General features: G+C 42.6%; 1 protein-coding gene across 7 annotated transcripts in view; it reads right to left on the bottom strand.

Annotated features, from left to right (window-relative positions):
* The window catches only part of sei (seizure), a 1,036,232-nt gene that overhangs the window by 40,504 nt on the left and 973,347 nt on the right, over positions 1-22,381 (bottom strand). For 5 of the 7 annotated variants that reach the window (XM_069310832.1, XM_069310834.1, XM_069310833.1 and 2 more), the window contains 2 exons: positions 3,958-4,096; positions 2,235-2,383 (listed from right to left, as the gene is read on the bottom strand). In XM_069310832.1, the coding sequence (XP_069166933.1) occupies positions 2,235-2,383; positions 3,958-4,096 (288 nt within the window). Of the gene's footprint in view, positions 1-2,234; positions 2,384-3,957; positions 4,097-4,378; positions 4,461-22,381 lie in introns of all 7 variants that reach the window. The other 2 variants (XM_069310835.1, XM_069310837.1) reach the window with 1 other exon arrangement.

Below are 22,381 nucleotides of genomic sequence, written 5' to 3'. Positions count from 1 at the left end.
CTCCAATATGTTCCAGTTTCCAGAACAACTTCTTATAGGGAACTCTGTCGAAAGCCTTTTTTAGGTCCAGATAGATGCAGTCAATCCAACCTTCTCTTTCCTGTAAAATCTCTGTGGCTCGATCATAAAAACTGAGTAAGTTCTTTACACAGGATCTTCCAGATCGAAAACCATACTGTCTGTCTGATATTATATAAAGGAATTGATTCTCAGGTGCCTGCATTTCGAGAATAATGCAAATGAGGACAGACACGACAGAATGTGGAAGGTACGGAAGGTGTTCAGTGACATGAGAGGGAAGTTCAGGGATTATTTTGTACCTGCACAAAATTTAGTAATCGACGAATTGCTTGTACTGTTCAATGGGCGACTGGAATTCAAGCAGTACATCACATCAGAGCAGCACTGTTTTGGACTGAAGTTTTTCGTGCTGTGCGATTGTGAGACTGGTATGGTCTTGGACATGATTTTGTATTCTGATACAGACGACATACCAGCTCATGACCCACACGGGTTCTCTGGCAGTGTCGTAAAAACCCTGATGGAACCGTTGCTGAACAAGGGGCACATACTGTTCACCAACAACTATTACACCAGTCTCTTGTTGACCAGATACCGCCTTGCCCACAACACTGGCGTATGTAGCACTGTGAAGGCCCACAGGAAGGAAATGCCAGTGTTTGACATTGGTATAGCAGTGGGTGACTGCCAGCTACGCAAGTGTGACAATATGCTGTCAGTGCGGTGGAAGAACAGATGCAAGGTGAATATGCTGACTATGATTCACACCAGTGCCATGTTGGACAGTGGCAAAGTCCACTTTCAGACGCACTTCCCCATGTATAAACTAGACTGTGTCAAAGACTATAATGTGAACATGTGCCTTGTCAATAAATGTGACATGATGCTTGATGCAGTGGAGTGCGTGCACAAGTCTGTGAAGTGGACGAAAAAGTTCTTCTTCCACCTAATAGATATTGCAGTGCTCAACTGCTTCAATATGTACCTAGTAAAATCTGGCAGGAGACCGCCAATACGTACATTCAGTGCTGGTGTTGTGTCACAACTGCTAGTAAAGTATGGTAAGGAGGGCTCCGTTGCACCGCGCATGGTGCAAGCAACAATGCCACACACAGCTCCAGACAGACTGAGGGGTAACGAGAATTTCGGAGTACACATGCTCGAGTATATGCCAGGCACAGCATCACGGGAGAAGGGTAAACGTGCGTGTATAGTATGCAGGAACACTACCCGCAGAAAACAAAAGTGTAGATGCATCAGCACCTGGTGCGTGGAGTGCAAGGTGCCACTATGCCCCATTGGCTGTTTCGCAGCATATCACACACTTGCGGAGTTCTGAGTGTGTTTATGGTGTGTGAGACTGTATAGTGTGTATATAGACTGTAAATATAAATATATTAGCATGATACATTGGAAATATGTGCAGGATAGGTAAACACATTTGTGATGCACATAACACAGTGTCTACAGACAGTACAGATGTTCTACTGCCATAATATAGTATACATGTTCATTATACACAAGATTGGCACGTAAAAACACATAAATTGTATTTGGAACTGTGCACAGAAAATGAACAAAAATATATTCGCGGCAGTGCGCGCATCCTGCCCCGGGCGCCCTTCTGGCCCCGGGAGCGTATGCTACGGGTTAACGGGGAATGACGATGTCACGCGCCAACTTACGGACCCCATAGCAGCCAAAGTAAGTACAATTTCGACCTTCTGTTACTGTACCCATACTCAGGGAAGGGTTTTTGACACTTTCAAAACAAAAAAGAATTTTTTCCAGAGAATTTATTTCCTGCTCACTGGGGGGGTGCCATATTTGGCAGCCGTGCAGTTGAGGGGTTAAATTATACCTTTGATTTATAGTGTGCGTGGAAATTTAAATTATGATGGTTGTGGTACAAAAACTTGCAAATATGGTAATTTTTGGATAGCCCCTATAAGAACTCTGCTTATCTAAATGTCTGGTTAATCAGGTGAGGAGTCCTTCCCATATACATAGTCTGGATAAGTGAGCTTAGACAGTACATATTACTGTATAGCTAAAAAAAAAAATTCAGTTTTCTGGAATTTGGTTTTTCATGCAAATTTGTATCAGGTCCAGACCCATATAATCTGGATTTTTAAGGTGATACTGCACTCGGTACTCATATTATGTACATAATCAATATATTCTGATCATCCAAATTATGCTGAAGTGCTTACTGTGGTCTTGTGATTTCAAGAGAGCGGTAGTGGTGTCGTGAATGATGAGAGGTATCATCATGTAAGGAAGCTGTTCTCCGAAATATTCTATTTTCTCTGCCATTCCCCCCTCTGGAACTATTTACACCACTACGACGACTCTCAGGACTCTGTTGAAGAAACAAAAAATAATAAAAACATCTTTGGTTACACTGCTCATTCCACAGAAATTACACTAACTTCTAACAGATCAAAATACTACCAGAAACAAAGAAACTAAAATTAATAACTTCATTAACTACTGGACTGTGCCGGCTGAGAAAATTCAATTCGTGGGAAACCGCACAAGCCGAAAAAATACCTTTCTGAGGGAAGCCCCTACGGCTCCCTGGAGCTTATCAGGCTAATGTATGTTATATTAGACCGGGACATTAGCTAAGGAGTTCAGACCTACCAGGGACCAGCGCCAGAACCTGGCCCCTTCAGAGAGAGGCCTTCATAATCTCTCTCATGGCCATTATGAGGCCCTCTCGTTTGTCATCCAGTTCTTCCTTTGTCATGTGTTGCTTGATGGTGGGCTGTAGGCATTTAAAATTAACAGCTTATCTTGATTCCAGATCTGCAATGCCATTATGTCAATATCTTGAAGGTTTTTAATTATTAATTCTCTTACCTTCAGGTGTTCTTTCGCCAGCACAACCACTCCTCCTCCCTTCCTAGTTTTCCTGTCACGTCTCCAAAGTGAGTAGCCCCTTGGGAATACGACTTTATTTAAAATATTTTCAAGTTTCGTCTCTCTTAATGCGACAGTATCTGGGACTTTGAGCTTAATTATATCCTTCAACTCCAATATTTTCGATCTCACTCCATCTATGTTGGTATATACTTTTTCAGGAACATGTTCCCCTTCCCTTTGTTCTTTACACCCCCTTCCTTTAATGATTTTGTTGCTTTGTCTTTATGTACCATTTCACAAGCTTTCCAGTCCCTGACACTTTGTAGAAAAAAGAATTCCATTCTTCTTCATTTCTATCCCCCATTTAGACGTTTCACTTCAATGAGCTTCATTTTCAGTTTCACACATATATTCACATGTGTGTGAATATAGTGTGTTACTGTGTAAATAATGAGTGAAACTGTACATATTGTAATTTTAGTGAATTGTTAACAAGTAATATTGTAACAATAAACATTTATTGTGGACACATTATTGACACATGTATCACAGTTCCATGGAACATTATGAACATTCTACTGTACACATTGTAAAAGACAAATATGCATCATATGCGATAAAAAAAATAAAACCGGTCTGGAAATACATGGAACAAATAATTGAAAATATATTTGTGGCAACTCGTGGCATTGAATGGCCTGCGCGACCGCCTTGTGGGAGCTTCATACACAGGTGACCAGCCTGTGATACTCCCTTCTCCATGTACCCACAGCCAAAGTAAGTGGATTTTTTACATTTTTTTACATGTACATATTTAGGAAAGAGAATTTATCAATTTACAAAGATAAAAAAAAAATTGCAAAAATCTGATTCTATGTGCACAGGGGGAATGTCACAATAAACTCGGCGCATCACAGTGGTTAAGCAAATATGTTAAGAGATTCTCAAATTGTCATTTGAAAAATAAAAAGGGGTAACACCAAAATTGACATTTGAAAATACAGTGGCAAGAAATCATAACAAGTAAAACAGCACAAAGTAGCGCAAACACCAATCAATAAGTCTTACCTGATCCGAGTCCATTTGGGACGGTGAAACTGAAGTGTGCTGATGCTGCTGCTGTTGTAGAAGTGCGAGGATATGAGCAATATCTGATGTCACATGAGCAATATCTGATGTCATACGCATCTCCAAATGCTGCATTTGTCTGGAAGGAGTAAAAGAATAACTATATATCAATTAGATTTACACGACAAACAAATATTCAAGCACATTGCATTTCTTCCCTGCATTTAATAATTACATGACATATGAAAGCATTTAGAATGTATGATGCAAATTATATTATCTTCCAATTATTTTTCTACAGTTATTTATATAACTATAAAAGCTATAATGTTGCGATTTTTTTGGAACAGTTAAACAAATTGCAAAATGAATTTAATGTTTTTGAAGTGCTTGAATATCTTTACACTAATATTTGTCATACCTGCTAAACTGGTCCATTCTAATGTATAGGCGAAGAACATCATCTTTAAAGTCATCATCATCATTCCCATCATCCTCAACATCTGTGTAAACAAAGATGACCATGCACTAAAAAAAAAAGCACACACATTGATCTACAGCAAAAGGAAGAAGAAGAATGTAAAAACCAAGTACTGAATGTAACAAAACACCTCTTTTTAGTGGGCCCTCAGTAGCTCATGGAGCTTATGCACTGGTACAATACAACTACATTTTGGAATCTGTGCATGTCTTTAATAACACATGCATGTGTTTAATGTGTTCACATGCATAACGTAAATGTGATGTAGTTACAGGATGAGATTTATAATTATGATAGTGTGCCTTCCCTATAATCTTTATCAAATGAAGTTTTGAAACTTTTGATGGTTTTGGCATCCACTTCTTATTTAAAATATTCCAACTATCCACAACTTTGTTTGAAAATTGAGAACTTTATTCTTATTTTCAAACCTTTGCTTTCTTTGCTTGAATCTATGGATTATTATTCTTGAGGTTGGATGTTTAAAAAACCAGCACTGAATGTAATGAAATGCCTCCTTCTGGAAGAGCCCCAGTGGTTCCCTAAAACTGAAGGTCATACGAGTCATGGAAGTTCTGTTTGGCCTACAGATACCAGAGCCAGAACCTAGCCTTCTCACATAGATGTAGGAAGAGAATGAGGGGGCCCAGGTTCTGGCTCATGATTCTTGGTAGGCCAATTGAACTCTGCAACTGATAGGACCTAATAGCATGACATACTATCAGAGATAGTAGCTATAGGTGAGCCCGGACTGGCATTTCATTCCATTCAGTGCTGATATTTTTAACCTTTGTACTGTGTTAGTTAAACCCCTTCAGTTGCTATGGTATTAACCACTGAACTGCTCTTCCTCCAAATATTGCAACCCCCTGGTGTGCAGGAAATAAATTCTTTCTAAAAAATTATTTTCTCTTCTTATATTGTTAAAATGCAGTCTCTGATCACAGGAAACTAAAAAAACCAGCATTGGATGTAATGAAATGCCATTTTCTGGGTCAGACCCAGAGGAACCCCGGAGCTTACTAGGCTGATATGCTAATGACAGACTTTGGCATCAGTCATGTGTATGGAGTTCTGTGGGCCTACTGGAGACCACGAGCCAGAACCTGACCCCCCTCAGAGAAATATGGGGAGCAATAACCTATAGAAACCCTCCATGTGGTTGGAAGCATTCTGTCTGCCATCGACCGGGTCAGGCACCCAGAAAGGTAAGCATCCCAAAACAAACCCCTATTCTGGTGAAAATATTGCTACCAAGAGCCAAACAAGTGGATATAACTCCCCTAAAAGAAACGAGCAAACGAGCACAACATCACATGTCGCCACGCCGCCGTCTGCGCAGCTTCCCCCCTCCCTGGGAGGGGGAAGGGGAAGCCCAAGAGTCCCCCCCGCCGGATATCCATCCATCAGTTCTGAGGCGGGATATCAAAACACGCGAAAAAACGCCGACCAGAGGGAAGGAGGAATGCCGGGGAACCTCCGGGTCTCACCTAGAAAAGGGAGTTTCATTACATTCAACGCTGGTTTTCTGGGGGGAGAGCCTTTGGCTCCCCGGAGCTAAGTACCCACAGGAAAGTAGAGACTTACCCGGGAGGCAGTCGCTGCTCACTCCTCAACCCGAAGTTGAGACAACTGGCTGCAGTTGGAAGCCGTGCCAAAGCGACACAGGCCTGACTAGGCCCAGGAACATTCACGAGATAACGAGCAGCCAGGATCCTGTTCGACCGCCAAAATCCCCGCGCGCTAGAATGTCAGCCCAAGACATGTTGCCAAATACGGCGGCAAGAGCAGCGAACTTGCGAACGTCATGGGCACGGGGATAGACTGCAGGCTGGCTAGCCTTAATAATCCTGCAGACGACCTGGGAGACCCACACCCGCAAACAGGGAAGAAGGGAAACCGGATCAACCCAAAGCATGTCCCCGGACACAGAAGCTGTGGCGCGCAAATAACAGCAAAGAACCACAACCTGACACAAAACATGATGCACCCCCGGCCTGACCAACCAAGCATCAAAAACCCTGGGACTGCTCCAGAAAGCAGCAGTCTCATTCTTCACCAGAAAAGGAGGAGATGGCTGCAAACGAACAAAACCATCACGAAGACCGAAGGAGCAGAAACCCCTGTGCCGGAGGAGAGCATGAAGCTCCCCAACCCGACCCCCCAGAGGCTAATGCCATCAGAAAAAGAGCCTTGAAGAAACAATCCTGAAATGAAGGGACCACAACAAACCGAGGAGAAGAAAGAAAAAGAGAGCACTCTGTCCAAAGATCAGAACGGTCTTGAGCAGGCCGAAGGAGAAACAATGCACGAGACAGCTTGGAAACGGCACAGAAGTAACATCAATACTGAAAGCAAGCTGAAGTGGCTCCGCCAGCACCGCACCACCGATAAGCAGCACATGGTCAAAGGAGGAGCTAGATAGTAAAAGAGAAGGTCTTATAACAATAATGAGAGAGATCATAGCGAGAGCGGAAAACAATAGTTCACGACTGTTGATAGTCGGCGACTTCAACTTGAAATACATAGACTGGGAAGCATACGAAGCTAAAACAGAAGATTTCTGGACCTGTAAATTTGTAGACCTCATCCTGGAAACATTCTTGTATCAACATGTTGAACAAGCTACGAGGATGAGGGAAGGGGACGTTCCCTCCATGCTAGATTTGATATTTACCAGGAAGGAGGAAGAAATATTTGACATTCAGTACCTTCCTCCCTTGGGTAAAAGTGACCATGTCTTTTGGGAATAAAGTATGCAATGCGTTATAATCTGGAAGAAAATATGAAGGTTGATGCAATTGAAAAACCTGACTTTAGGAGTGGACATTATGGCAACCTTAGAAATTTTTTTAGTGGGTATAATTGGACAGACTTGTTGCTAGGCAAGGAAGTGAATGAGATGTATGTCAAGTTTTGTGAAATATATGATGAAGGCACAAAGAAATTTATACCAAAACAGAGAAGCAGAACTAGGAAACAGGATTGGTTCAACAGAAAGTGCAAGAGGGCCAGAGACCAAAAGACACAAAAATGGAATCAATACAGGAAGAGGCCGAACCCCCAAACATACCAGCGATACAAAGATGCGAGAAACAACTACACGGCAGTGAGGAGAGAGGCAGAAAGAAATTTTGAAAAAGGGATTGCAGACAAATGTAAAACAGAACCAGGTCTATTCTATAAATTCATAAACAACAAATTGCAGGTAAAGGATGATATACAGAGGTTGAAAATGGGAAATAGATTCACTGAAAATGAAAAGGAAATGTGTGAAACATTAAACGAAAAAGTTCCAAAGTGTGTTTGTACAAAATGAAATCTTCAGGGAACCAGATACAATAAGAATTCCAGAGAACAACATAGAGATGTCTAGAGATGAAGTGGAAAAAATGCTCAAGGAGCTAAATAAGAACAAGGCAGTTGGTCCAGATGGAGTTTCACCATGAGTTCTGAGAGAATGTGCACCTGAGCTCAGCATTCCTCTTCAACTGATTTCTCAGGCATACTTGTTTACAGGAGTTGTAGCTGATGTGTGGAAAAAGGATAACATAGTTCCAATCTACAAAAGTGGCAACAGGGAAGACCCCCTTAATTATAGACTGGTATCATTGACAAGTGTAATAGTCAAAATATTGGAAAAAATAATTAGAACTAAATGGGTAGAACACCTGGAGAGAAATGATATAATATCAGACAGACAGTATGGTTTTCGATCTGGAAGATCCTGCGTATTGAATTTACTCAGTTTCTATGATCGTGCAACAGAGGTATTACAGGAAAGAGATGGTTGGGTTGACTGCATCTATCTGGACCTAAAAAAGGCTTTTGACAGAGTTCCACATAAGAGGTTGTTCTGGAAACTGGAAAATATTTGAGGGGTGACAGGTACGCTTCTAACATGGATGAAAAATTTTCTGACTGATATAAAAAAGAGGGCAGTGATCAGAGGCAATGTATCGGACTGGAGAAATGTCACAAGTGGAGTACCACAGGGTTCAGTTCTTGCACCAGTGATGTTTATTGTCTACATAAATGATCTACCAGTTGGTATACAGAATTATATGAACATTTTTGCTGATGATGCTAAGATAATAGGAAGGATAAGAAACTTAGATGATTGTCATGCCCTTCAAGATGACCTGGACAAAATAAGTATATGGAGCAACACTTAGCAAATGGAATTTAATGTTAATAAATGTCATGTTTTGGAATGTGGAATAGGAGAACATAGACACCACGCAACCTATATATTATGTGAGAAATCTTTAAGGAATTCTGATAAAGAAAGAGATCTAGGGGTGGTTCTAGATAGAAAACTATCACCTGAGGACCACATAAAGAATATTGTGCGAGGAGCCTATGCCACACTTTCTAGCTTCAGAATTGCTTTTAAATACATGGATGGCGATATACTAAAGAAATTGTTCACGACTTTTGTTAGGCCAAAGCTAGAATATGCAGCAGTTGTGTGGTGCCCATATCTTAAGAAGCACATCAACAAACTGGAAAAGGTGCAAAGACATGTTACTAAGTGGATCCCAGAACTGAAGGGCAAGAGCTACGAAGAAACTGGAAGAAAACTGCCAAAACTGGAAGACAGAAGAAAAAGAGGTGATATGATCACTACATATAAAATAGTAACAGGAATTGATAAAATCGATAGGGAAGATTTCCCGAGACCTGAACTTCAAGAACAAGAGGTCATAGATATAAACTAGCTAAACACAGATGCCGAAGAAATATAAGAAAATTCACTTTTGCAAACAGAGTGGTAGACGATTGGAACAAGTTAGGTGAGAAGGTGGTGGAGGCCAAGACCATCAGTAGTTTCAAAGCGTTATATGACAAAGAGTGCTGGGAAGACGGGACACCACGAGCGTAGCTCTCATCCTGTAACTACACTTAGGTAATTACACTTAGATAATTACACAATGTAGCCGAGAGGAGTCGGGGAGCACCGCCCGAGAAAGAAGGCCAGAGCCGCACCTGCAGGAGAAGAGTATGGTAAAGGCGAATGAGACGCCCCACACCCATATGCATGGAAAACCCAGTGTCCTCCCTATAGCGACAATCTAGAACACCCCCAGCATCTACGGAGCATAGACTGGAGAGACTGGAGAGACGAGAGGAGCGAGAGAGGCGAAGCACCCGAGAGAATAAGGATGCAGAACACCAGCACTGGTGTACACCATCTACAACAAAAACTCCCATGGCGTATGCACAGGACACATAAGGTCCGAACCACACAATCCCGCCCAGCAGAAAGGGCACCAACAAGAAGTACTGCAAAATATTAGCAGTGCCTAGACAGAGTACGGAGAGAAGATACAATGACAAAATAACGAGATAGTATCGAAAACCAAGAAGCACGGAAGAGGACCAACGAGTTCAAAAAGGACCGGAGGTAAGTCTCACCGGAAGACAACAGACGTTCCAATAATGCAGGAAGAATCGAAGACCTTCCCAAACCCCCGAGATCTCACAGAAGCAAACAATATCATGAAGGCACAGTCTCACCCGAGACCAAAAGTCATGCAGAAAACTCCAATAATAGGGAAACATGACCCCTCCATGATGGAGAAGTCTCGCCCCAGAGAAAAGGGGGTAGAAACAGAGAAAAGTACCCACCGATAGGACGGAACCGAATAGACAAAGATCGGAACCTGGGGAGGGGGCCGACGCCCAACAACTCATACGCAGAGGGGGAAAGAAAAAAAACCCACCTCCCGCACTGAGGATAGAAAATCCCGGCGGGGCCCAACAGGGCCAGAGGCCCCCCAAAGTCAACCTCTCCCCCAACCCTGGGAACCTCCACGGCAGGCCCGGGGCCGTGCCATCCCCCTGAAGCCCCAGCCTCAAGAAAAGGCTGCTCAGCTGGAAAATTATTAAGGGAGCCCACTGGCACACACATACAACCCGGCTGGAGGAAGAGGCTCGAATGCCTCCGTCGCTACCCCAGAAGAGGAAACCCCCGTGACTGCCCGAGTCTCAAGACCATCGAATTCCCGCCCCGACCCCGAACCCACAGACAGAAAGGATCCGGATGCAAGGAGAAGGGGGTGGGGTGGGGGGGGGGGACCAGACTAAACCACAACAGGGAAAAGACAAGGGGGCGAAGAAGGAACAAAACCGAAGCAACCAACACCCCCAAGCCCTGTCACAACAACTAAATTGGGGCAGCCTCGGAGCTTCCAGAGAGCAAACAACCAAGCGCGTTGCAACCACCTGAACCCAGTGTGCAATGCCCGTGCTGCCTGCACCCGCATAGTTCAGCATAAGACCGGGTAACCAAGTCACAAACAAGCAATGAAACTCGCAGGACTCAGGGTCGAAGGTGCCACTGACCCCACAGGCAGCAGACAGAGGCAAAAACAATGAGAGTTACCCTGGGACAAGGGGACAGAGCAACCCTCGAACTCGCACAAAGCGAGGGGGGACTCAGGGTTCACATACATCAGACCCACGTGCCTCCATGGGGATTCCCAGGGTTCTGAGATGGAACTCATGCTCAGGGAAGCCCAGGCAGGGTACTGCTAACTGATGCCCAAGTCTTCCAAACAACCTTCTAAGAACTGAACCCCCGGGACGTGTACACTCATGGGAATCTAGCAGGGAGCACCACCAGAAGAAAATCTTATTAGGTCAGATACCAAGGGGCAAGCAAGGCAGACCCCCCCCCTTACCAAGACCAAACAAAAAGAAAAAACAAAACCCAGCATGAGGACATCGTACCCAAAGGAACAGAGCCGGCCGCTATGAATGGTGAAAACAAGCTGCGCAGCACCCAGAGCACCTAGGGAAGGTAACCTTAGGCACATCCAGCCAGAGTATTGTAGAATAACTCCTGGCTCTCGCACCCCTGGAAGACAGCCACCACGCTATAAGCACAGTGCTGGAAAATCACTGGAGCCAGAGCACACAACCTCTGCCTATAGCATCAGCCTTAGAAATGAAGTGTGGATAACCGGCGAGGGGTCTGGGGCTCCACCTTTCCCCTCCCGGGGAGGGGGGAGCTGTACAGACAGCAGCGTGGAGATGTGTGATGTCATGCTCGTTTGCTTGTTTCTTTTTGGGGAGTTCTATCCACTTGTTCGGCTTTTGGTAGCAATTTTCACCAGAATAGGGGTATATTTTGGGATGCTTATCTTTCTGGGTGCTTGACCCGGTCGATGGCAGACATAGAATGCTTCCAACCACTCGGGGGTTTCTATAGGCCATTGCTCCCCATGCCTTTCTGAGGGGGCCAGGTTCTGGCTCGTGGTCCCCGGTAGGCCCACAGAACTCCATATGCATGACTGATGCTGAAGTCTGACATTAGCACATCAGCCTGGATAAGCTCCGGGGAGCCGCTCCCCACAGAAACACATTCATTTCCTCTACAGTAGTATCTTTCCAACACTGTAATCATGAAAAATCTGATAACTTCTCACCTGCAATGAGATCAACCGCATATTTGTTCATTTCCTGAACAATATGTTCCATGAGCGCCTCATCAAAATATGCGGTAAAGAAGTCAATTTCACTCATTTTGTCACTATTATCAGGTGAAAAGACCTGTAATCCCAACATCTTTATCACTAAAGTTGGGAGTTTCTGGAACAAAATCTACTCCATTACTCCACACAAATACACCTGCTGTCGTCCGAGAAGGAACAGCGGCACCACCGCGAGGAATCCATGGACCTGGAACTGAAGCCCGTCTAGCAACAGTAGAAGAGGGAATAGATGATGAAGGAAAATTACTTGAAGATGTGGGGCTTTGTTCCACATTGTCTTCATGTGGTGCCATGCGGCGGTGCTTGGCTGGGCGAGACGCTGCTGACGCGACAAAACATCGCTTGGTAACACCATGCACCCCAGTGGCATTAGCAACTGGCATGGTAAAACTATTCTCTGATTCTAAATTACTAAAACCAGGAAATGATTCACCTTCCTCAGACTTGTTGCTCAAAACATCATCATCATCTTGAAAAGTAACACAGGAACTATGTGGTTGGGTGCGAATTGGTGTTGAGTGTGGGCAAGGAGGCATGGATGAGAGGCTAGGCCTGATCCTCGTGGCACCCCCATGTTCACTCTCACTGCCGGTCGTATCCACATCGAAGGGCTGTGTGTAATTTTCATTTATGTTGGAGTCGCTAATATCAAGTTCAACGCCCTCCTTGAACAATTCAATATTAATTTCTTACTTGGTCAATGACTGTGAGAAGCAGTGTGCCAAGCGTGGTTGGGTTCTGCTACGTGAAGCACTCTCCATGATGATCGTAAATGAGGCCTCCCTACAATGGCAGCCTACACTGGGTTTTTCCAAGATGGTGTCTGTTTACTATCACCCAAAGCTAACATATGGGTGACCCCCCCTTTACACGGTGGGACATTTAAATCATGCGTGGGACCCTCAATTGCATATATATGATGTGTGTCATTCCGTCACAGTTACTCCCATCACCTGTGGATGTATTATACAGCTTAAGGGTTAATATGATGATGTCATGGTGCATGTAAAAAAAATTATTCTCTCAAAACTTTTTCTCCTTATATTGTTAAAATTCTTTTAATATGTACATATAATACAAATGAAGAAATACCACTTGCTTTGACTAGAGGAAAGCAGAGAAGTGCCTGACTTCACAAAAGGCTGGATGCTCAAGGTGGAATCACAAGAAGAGGGTTGTGCAGGAGATTCAAGACTTTGTGAGTCGTCACAAATATTTATTTATATTTTATTACTGTTTTTATTTTTTTTATTTATTTTTTTTTTGCTTATCTTATTCATATGAGTGTCAGTTACGATTATTATACAGCAGAACATGCACGTTGTTCCAAGTAATAATAATACACTTATCACTAATGTGTCCTCTAAAAATCTTTATCACGATATTACTTGTTCAATTTTTATTTTATTTGCACAGTTGACACTATCTCACACACACACACACACACACACACATTGATTATGCTTTAAGATATCATCTAGAAGAAAATGGGGACATTGAAACAGTTGATAAACTCGATTTAAGGAGAGGTCACTATGGGGAATTTCGAAATTTTTTTAATGAGTGTAATTGGACAGAATTGTTGCTAGGCAGGGAAGTAAATGAAATGTATGCTAATTTTTTTAAAATATACGAGGAAGGCACACAAACATTCATACCAAAACAGAGAGGCAGGGCCAGAAAACAGGATTGGTTCGACAGAAATTGTGAGAGGGCCAGAGACCAAAAGACACAAAAATGGAATCAGTATAGGAAGAGGCCAAACCCCCAAACATACCAGCGTTACAAAGATGCGAGAAACAACTATACGGCAGTAAGGAGATAGGCAGAAATTTTTTTAAAAAGGGATAGCGGATAAATGTAAAACAGAACCGGGCCTATTCTACAAATTCATAAACAACAAATTGCAGGTAAAGGATAATATCCAGAGGTTGAAAATGTGAAACAGATTCACGGAAAATGAAAAGGAAATGTGTGAAACATTAAATGAAAAGTTCCAAAGTGTGTTTGTACAAAATGAAATCTTCAGAGAACCAGACACGATAAGAATTCCAGAGAACAACATAGAGCGGATAGAGGTGTCTAGAGATGAAGTGGAAAATATGCTAAAGGAGCTCAGTAAGAACAAAGCAGCTGGCCCAGATGGAGTTTCACCATGGGTTCTGAGAGAATGTGCATCTGAGCTCAGCATTCCACTTCACCTGGTCTTTCAGGCATCCCTGTGTACAGGAATCGTAGCAGACGTGTGGAAACAGGCTAACATAGTTACAATCTACAAAAGTGGCAGCAGGGAAGACCCCCTCAGTTATAGACTTGTATCATTGACAAGTGTAATAGTGAAAGTATTGGAAAAACTAATCAAAACTAAATGGGTAGAACACCTGGAGAGAAATATAATATCAGACAGACAGTATGGTTTTCGATCTGGAAGATCCTGTGTATCAAATTTACTCAGTTTCTATGATCGAGCCACAGAAATATTACAGGAAAGAGATGGTTGGGTTGACTGCATCTATCTGGACCTAAAAAAGGCTTTCGGCAGAGTTCCACATAAGAGGTTGTTCTGGAAACTGGAAAATATTGGAGGGGTGACAGGTAAGCTCCTAACATGGATGAAAAATTTTCTGACTGATAGAAAAATGAGGGGAGTAATCAGAGGCAATGTATCGGACTGGAGAAATGTCACAAGTGGAGTACCACAGGGTTCAGTTCTTGCACCAGTGATGTTTATTGTCTACATAAATGATCTACCAGTTGGTATACAGAATTATATGAACATGTTTGCTGATGATGCTAAATTAATAGGAAGGATAAGAAATTTAGATGATTGTCATGCCCTTCAAGAAGACCTGGACAAAAGTACATGGAGCACCACTTGGTAAATGGAATTTAATGTTAATAAATGTCATGTTATGGAATGTGGAATAGGAGAACATAGACCCCACACAAACTAAATATTATGTGAGAAATCTTTAAAGAATTCTGATAATGAAAGAGATCTAGGGGTGGTTCTAGATAGAAAACTATCACCTGAGGACCACATAAAGAATATTGTGCAAGGAGCCTATGCTATGCTTTCTAACTTCAGAATTGCTTTTAAATACATGGATGGCGATATACTAAAAAAATTGTTCATGACTTTTGTTAGGCCAAAGCTAGAATATGCAGCTGTTGTGTGGTGCCCATATCTTAAGAAGCACATCAACAAACTGGAAAAGGTGCAAAGACATGCTACTAAGTGGCTCCCAGAACTGAAGGGCAAGAGCTACGAGGAGAGGTTAGAAGCATTAAATATACCAAAACTAGAAGACAAGAAAAAGAGGTGATATGATCACTACATACAAAATAGTAACAGGAATTGATAAAATCGACAGGGAAGACTTCCCGAGACCTGGAACTTCAAGAACAAGAGGTCATAGATTTAAACTAGCTAAACACAGATGCGGAAGAAATATAAGAAAATTCACCTTCACAAATAGAGTGGTAGACGGTTGAAACAAGTTAAGTGAGAAGGTGGTGGAGGCCAAGACCGTCAGTAGTTTCAAAGCGTTATATGACAGAGTGCTGGGAAGACGGGACACCACGAGCATAGCTCTCATCCTGTAACTACACTTAGGTAATTACACTTAGGTAATTACACACTATTCTTCACTATATTACACACTTGGTACTTTACGAGTGTGTGATAATCACTGAAGCAGTCATTGGAGCACAATGCAATTTTTTATTCTATGCACTAGGAACACATCGATTTTTGCTTCTTGTCTCTTCATTGTGTGTGCTTGCAAACAATGCAAACATATTTATCTTCTTCACATGTTCCTATACTTGGCATGTAACCAAACTTGTTTTGTGCAAGGTAATCTTTGCAAACAACTCTGTCAGGAGCAGCATGAGGCATTGTTAACACACAAACCCTCGTCACAATACTCTCCTCCTGACCAAACTTCAGAAGTAATTGTGAAAATAGAGTAAGACTAAACATAATGAGTGGTGGTTTCTTGCATGACTTTGCCTAATACATGTTGAAACAGTTCAGTACTGTTGTGTCATCAAAATTAAAAAAATTTGTTTGTCCCCTTTACAGTTTTCCCCACACACACTTGACAGCATCAAGCACCGTCACATTTATCTACCACTTTCATATTTATAAATTATTAATACTTTAATCATTCATTATGTCAGGGGGATAGACAACCAGTTTACACAAAGTACAAGTTAGGCTTATATTAAGGTTTCCCCCCCAGGGTCAAATTACTGATACTCCCCAGGATGTAACCCAACAACAAGCTGACTAGCTCCTGGATACCTATCTACTGATAGGTGGACATTAGGTGATAAGAAACACACCTAACAATTTCTGTCCCACCCACACAGGATTTAAACCTGGAATTCTTGATTATGATTCAAGTTGTGAACGAATCTGTATCAAGAATCACGAATCAAGCTGTACTACTGTTATCCCTAAATTTAGCAGTCTCCGTGGTGTAGTGGTAAGACACTCGCCTGGCGTTCCGCGAGCGCTATGTCATGGGTTCGTATCCTGGCCGGGGAGGATTTACTGGGCGCAATTCCTTAACCGTAGCCTCTGTTTAACGCAACAGTAAAATGTGTACTTGGATGAAAAAACGATTCTTCGCGGCAGGGGATCGTATTCCAGGGACCATAGGATTAAGGACTTGCCCGAAACGCTACGCGTACTAGTGGCTGTACAAGAATGTAACAACTCTTGTATATATCTCAAAAAAAAAAAAAAATTATATTGTTATCCATGACACTGTTTTATTTACATAATTTTCCATGTGTTGCTAAGTTCACTTTGCCACTACCTACTATTTCAGCAGTGCGAATTACTGTTAGCTTTGCATCTGTCTTTCCAGTGCACTGATACAAAGTAGTCCCTTTTTCTCACCTGACAATCGCTCACTGAAATACTAGTAACAAACACTGGAATTTCTCTCCTATGTGGCTTTACTGTGCCACAAACTCCACTCTTATGTTATAGTTGAATATAGTTAGCAAGAGGAAGATATAATAATTGTCAGTGTACAGAATATGCTCCTTGTTCAGTAGTGGTTCCATCAGCATCTTTACCACACTCCGTGACCTGCTATGTCTATGTTCGTACCAGAATATATCATATATACCGATATTCCGATTTCACAATCACACAGCACAAAGAATTTCAGACCAAATCTGTACATTTTCGATGGAATATACTGCTTAACCACTTAACTGCGCCAACCAAGTATTCTTGGTTGGCGGGAAACTGCGCTAACCAAGAAAACTCTTTTTTTATTTTTCCATACCCATTCTGAATGTGTCCGAGGTTTGTTGTGTACGAAATGGACTCTTAGGATCTTTCTTGGGATTGGAGGGAATTCTGCCTCTCTTCGGTTTTCGGTGTACTTTTCTTACCATGTGGGATTTGTTTTGTTATGCCTATCTTTCTGGGTGCCTAACTGGTCGATGTCAGATAAGAAACCCCCCCCCCCCCAACCACATTGAGGTTTTCCAAGGCTATTGCTCCCTGAACCTCTCTGAGTGGGCCAGGTTCTGGCTCGTGGTTCCTCGGTAGGCTGAACTCTATAGACTAATGGAGATATAATATATCTAATACATTACACATTAGCTAATATATATATCACTAATATATCACACAATCTAATATATATAATCTAATATATCGCTCTAATATATCACACATTAGCCCGATAGCTCCAGGGAGCCTCTGGGGCTCACCCAGAAAATGACGTTTCATTACATTCAACGCTGGTTTTTTACCAGGCCAGAATGTAGTGGTTGATGAATCTCTAGTTCTTTTCAAGGTAGGTCTTGTGTTTAACCAACGTGCTGCGCCGAGTTTATTGTGAAATTCCCCATGCGCATGAAATAAAGTGTTCCCCAAAATTCTTTTTTCTTCGTAAAATGATAAATTCCCTTCCCTGAACATGTCTATGTAAAAATAAATACCAAATTCCACTTACTTTGGCTGTGAGGATGTGGACAAGGTGCGCTGTGACGTCACCAAGGCCTGGTCGCCCGTGCATGAATCGCCCAGACACGGTCGCGTAGGCCAATCAAGCACCGGGTGTTGCTACAAATATATTTTAAATTATTTGTTCTATGTATTTCCGATGCAGTTTTATTTGTTTTTTTATCATATATGATGCATATTTGTGTCCTTTACAATATGTATACAGTAGAACGTTCATAAAGTTCCACGGAACTGTGATGCATGTGTCAGTAATGTGTCCACAATAAATGTTTATTGTTGCAATGTTACTTGTTAAAAATTCACTAAAATTACAATATGTACAGTTTCACACACTATTTACACAGTAACACACTGTATTACACACACAGTACTTTGGAAGTGAGTAATAATCAACGACATAGTCCATGGTGCACAGTGCGACTTCGCTGATGTTACACTAAGTACAGATAAATTTTCGCTTCCTGTTTCTTTAGTCTTTGTGCTTGCAAATAACGCACTCATGTACACCCTTGGCTTTAGTACTTGTAGGTTGCATGTAGCCAAACTTGTAAAGCATAAGGTAGTATTGAAAAGATTATAGGAAAAGATCAATCTGTAAGGTAGTTTTGAAAAGATCGCTTTGTATGGTCCCACACAGGAAGAGATTCAGCTAGCCTCAAAGAGTGTCCATCAGTCAGGAAGAGATTCGGATATTCTTGAAAATATTTATGGAAAACACCACCATGGAAGCCGCTAACACTGTTAATCTATGCTACTTGTATCAGATGCATCATCACCAAACGCACAAAGTGAATTCATCTATGTACTGTATCATCAAAATATATTGGAGATAGCATAGGATTGCAAGGGTGACGCTCAGAGCTACAATTAGATACGCTCGCTGAATCGTCCTCATAGATGCTGTATCACTTGCATCTGACCTTTGTGTTAGGTCCTTATTGTGCCTAGTTTCATCAATATTACGACCCTTATGATCTTCAAACAATAAGGTTTGAATTTCAACGACGGAGCGTTATCTTTCAACACCGCATCAGACAGGTGTTTGGGAGCCAGAGGTGTGTGCGCCACCCATGGTTGATCATTCAGTACTAACCCAGCCAGCAGCCCTAGGGCATTCTGGGATTTTTTCCAAGATGGCTGCCTCTCACTGGAGGTCTTAAGAGTCCATTTCATACACAACCAACCTCGCACACATTTAGAATGGGTACGGAAAAATCAAAGAGTTTTCTCGGTTGGTGCAGTTTCCCGCTGACCGAGAATACTTGGCTGGCGCAGGTAAGTGGTTAATCCTATGGTACCCAGAAAACGATCCTCACGAAGAATCGTTTAACAACCAGGTACCCATTTTACTGTTGGGTTAAACAGAGGCTACAGTTAAGGATTTGCACCCAGTAAATCCTCCCCGACAAGGATATGAACCCAGGACAAAGTGCTCGCAGAATGCCACTCAAGCGTCATACCACTACGCCATGGAAACTGCAGTATACCTTCTCAGGATAGGTAGGGTATAGACTGCAGGATATACCTTCTCTTAATAATAATAATAATAATAATATTTATTTATAAAAAGGTACAATGGGTATGTGAGATTACACAAGATTGGTATTTTTACATTCTTGAAAAGCCACTAACATGCATAGCATTTCGGGCAGGTTCTTAACTCTTAATCCGCTCAATACATACATATACGATGAGAGTAACTGTCCCAAAATTGCGCAATACATACATACATGACTGAGGGTCTAGCACACAATTTTAAATCACTCGCGAGGGATAGGGGTTATATCTTGAGGTTAGCTTGAAGTGATTTCGGGGCAATGAAGGCCCGGTCTTCGACCAGGCCTTCACCCCCAGGAAGCAGCCTGTGATAGCCGACTAACTCCCTGGTACCTATTTACTGCTAGGTAACAGGTGCATCAGGGTGAAAGAAACTCGGCCCATCGTTTTTCACCGGCGCCCGGGATCGAACCCGGGACCACAGGATCACGCGTCCAGTGTTCTGTCTGCTCAGCCACCGGCTCCCTCGCTATAGTCCACTCACGGCCTAGTAAACAGATACCAGCTACAAAAAAATCATGGGTAACACATCCGGGTGTGAAAGCCTCAGTTCTGAGTAAGCCACCAAGCAGGCGCACGCAGTATAAACTTACGCACTGCTGTTCAGCTTGTGACCACAGCATTGCCTAAAAATGTCAAAATATATATGTACATGCTATTATTTAGTGATGATAGTATTACAGAACACCAGTGACTGTGATAAAAATGACCAAGAGTCTGATAAAAGAAGGATTGTGGTAATAATTAGCACTGTGGCGGGAGGCGTAATCTTGGTGGGGAGGGAGGTAGCATCGTCTGCTGATTGTGTGTGACTAACTTTTACTCTCTAGAGACACTATACCAGCTTAGTGGTTCGCTATGGTGAACATAACTGTTGATACTTATATATAACGTGTGTGTGTGTGTATAGTGTAATTACAGCAAAAGGAAGATGTTGGGAAGAGCTCTTTTGGTGAGGGAGGTGGCATCGTATGCATGACTTGTCATGCAGTATATGGTGGCCACTATGCTGTTTGAGCACCATATCAACTTGGTTGTAGTTATGATGAATAAAACATGTAGATACTTATATATAAAGTGTGCATATAGTGTAATAACACCACAAATAATATGGTTGAAGGGGGAGGGGGAATGTTAGTGTGTTTAGCCTTGAACGAGTGAGGGAGGGGAGAGAGCGTTACCTGACTATGTAGCGACTTCTGTTATTGCTTGAACTCACCATACCAGCTTAAATGAACAGTTATGGTAAACAAAACATGTAGATACTTATATATAATGTCTGTATATAGTGAATAACAGCAAAAACGGTATGGTGGGAGGAGAATGTTGGCAAGTGAGATGAAGTGAGGAAGGAGTGGTGGCCATTGGCTGGCTGGCGTGTGGCGTCCACTTCTCGTTGCTTTTTGATTCACCATACCAACTTAGTGATTCGTTAAGATGACCAAAACATGCAGATACTTATATATAACCTGTGTATATAGTGTAATAACAGCAAAACTATTTGTTTATTGTTTTATGACCATAATAATTGAATCACTAATATGCACACCATAATTTTGAGTACAGCAATTGTTCACACATTTTATTATATAAATATATCACACTTCACACTATTGAACAATATTTTTGCAAAAAACTAAGGAAAAAATCAGAGACATTGAAATAATTAGGTAATAATATCTTTGTGGCAACCCCTGCATTGCCACAAAGATATTGTGGCCTGAGAGCTCAGGCAGGGCAGACCGCCTCGACATTTGCTGTGTCATCGCCTCTTTTTTGGGGGGAGCCCCTTTGGCTCCCGGGAGATTACTAGGCTGATGTGCTAATGTCAGACTTTGGCATCAGTCATGTGTATGGAGTTCTGTAAGCCTACCGGGGACCACGAGCCAGAATCTGGCCCCTCTCAGAGAGGCATGGGGGAGCAATGGCCTATAAAAAAAAACCGTGTGGTTGAAAGCATTCTATGTCTGCCATCAATCGGATCAGGCACCCAGAAAGGTAAGCATCCCAAAACAAACCCTTATTCTGGTGAAAATTGCTACCTGAAGCCGAACAAGTGGATAGAACTCCCCTAAAAGAAATGAGCAAACAAGCATGACGTCACATGTCGCCATGCCGGCATTTGCAGATCCCCCATCCCCGGAATGGGGAAGGAGGAGCCCCAGACCCCTGCACCAGCTATCCACCCTTCAGTGGATAGCTGGTGCAGGCAGAGCAGAGGTACACGAGGTACCTCTGCCTATAGCATCAGCCTATAGGCAGAGGTCGTGTGCTCTGGCTCCAATGATTCCAGCGCTGTAATTACCTAAGTGTAATTACCTAAGTGTAGTTACAGGATGAGAGCTACACTCGTGGTGTCCCGTCTTCCCAGCACTCTTTATCATATAACGCTTTGAAACTACTGACGGTCTTGGCCTCCACTGTGCTTTTAGTATGGTGCTGTCTTCCAGGGGGTGCGAGAGCGAGGAGCTATTCTACAGTACTCGGGCTGCATGCGCCTAGGGTTATCATCCCTAGGTGCCCTGTAAGTACTGCCCTTAGGACTTGGGGCAACTTTCCACAAGTTTCTCGGGGCCTGCCTCTGCTGGGCCGGATTACTGCTCAGTTTTTCGGCTGCCCTTTGGGTGCTTGGGGGTTTTGTCTTCTTTGTTTACCTTATGGTAAGAGGGAGTTGCACTGGTACGGGGCGCAGGATGCTGTGCAGCTTGTTTTCACCATTCATAGCGGCCGGCTTTGTTCCTTTTGGTACGTTGTCCTCTTGCAGGGTTTTGTTTATCTTTTTGTTTTTGCTTTGTGGGGGGATCTTGCTTTCCCCATTAGTGCTTGTGATCCTGAGCATGGTTCTCTTCTGGTGGTGTCCCCTGCTAAGCCCCCCGTGAGTGTACACAT

Source organism: Procambarus clarkii, chromosome 68 (assembly GCF_040958095.1).
Source record: "Procambarus clarkii isolate CNS0578487 chromosome 68, FALCON_Pclarkii_2.0, whole genome shotgun sequence".
In the NCBI taxonomy this organism is placed as follows: domain Eukaryota; kingdom Metazoa; phylum Arthropoda; class Malacostraca; order Decapoda; family Cambaridae; genus Procambarus; species Procambarus clarkii.
Note: the sequence above shows the minus strand (reverse complement) of the source record. Positions and strands in the feature narration are given on the sequence as shown.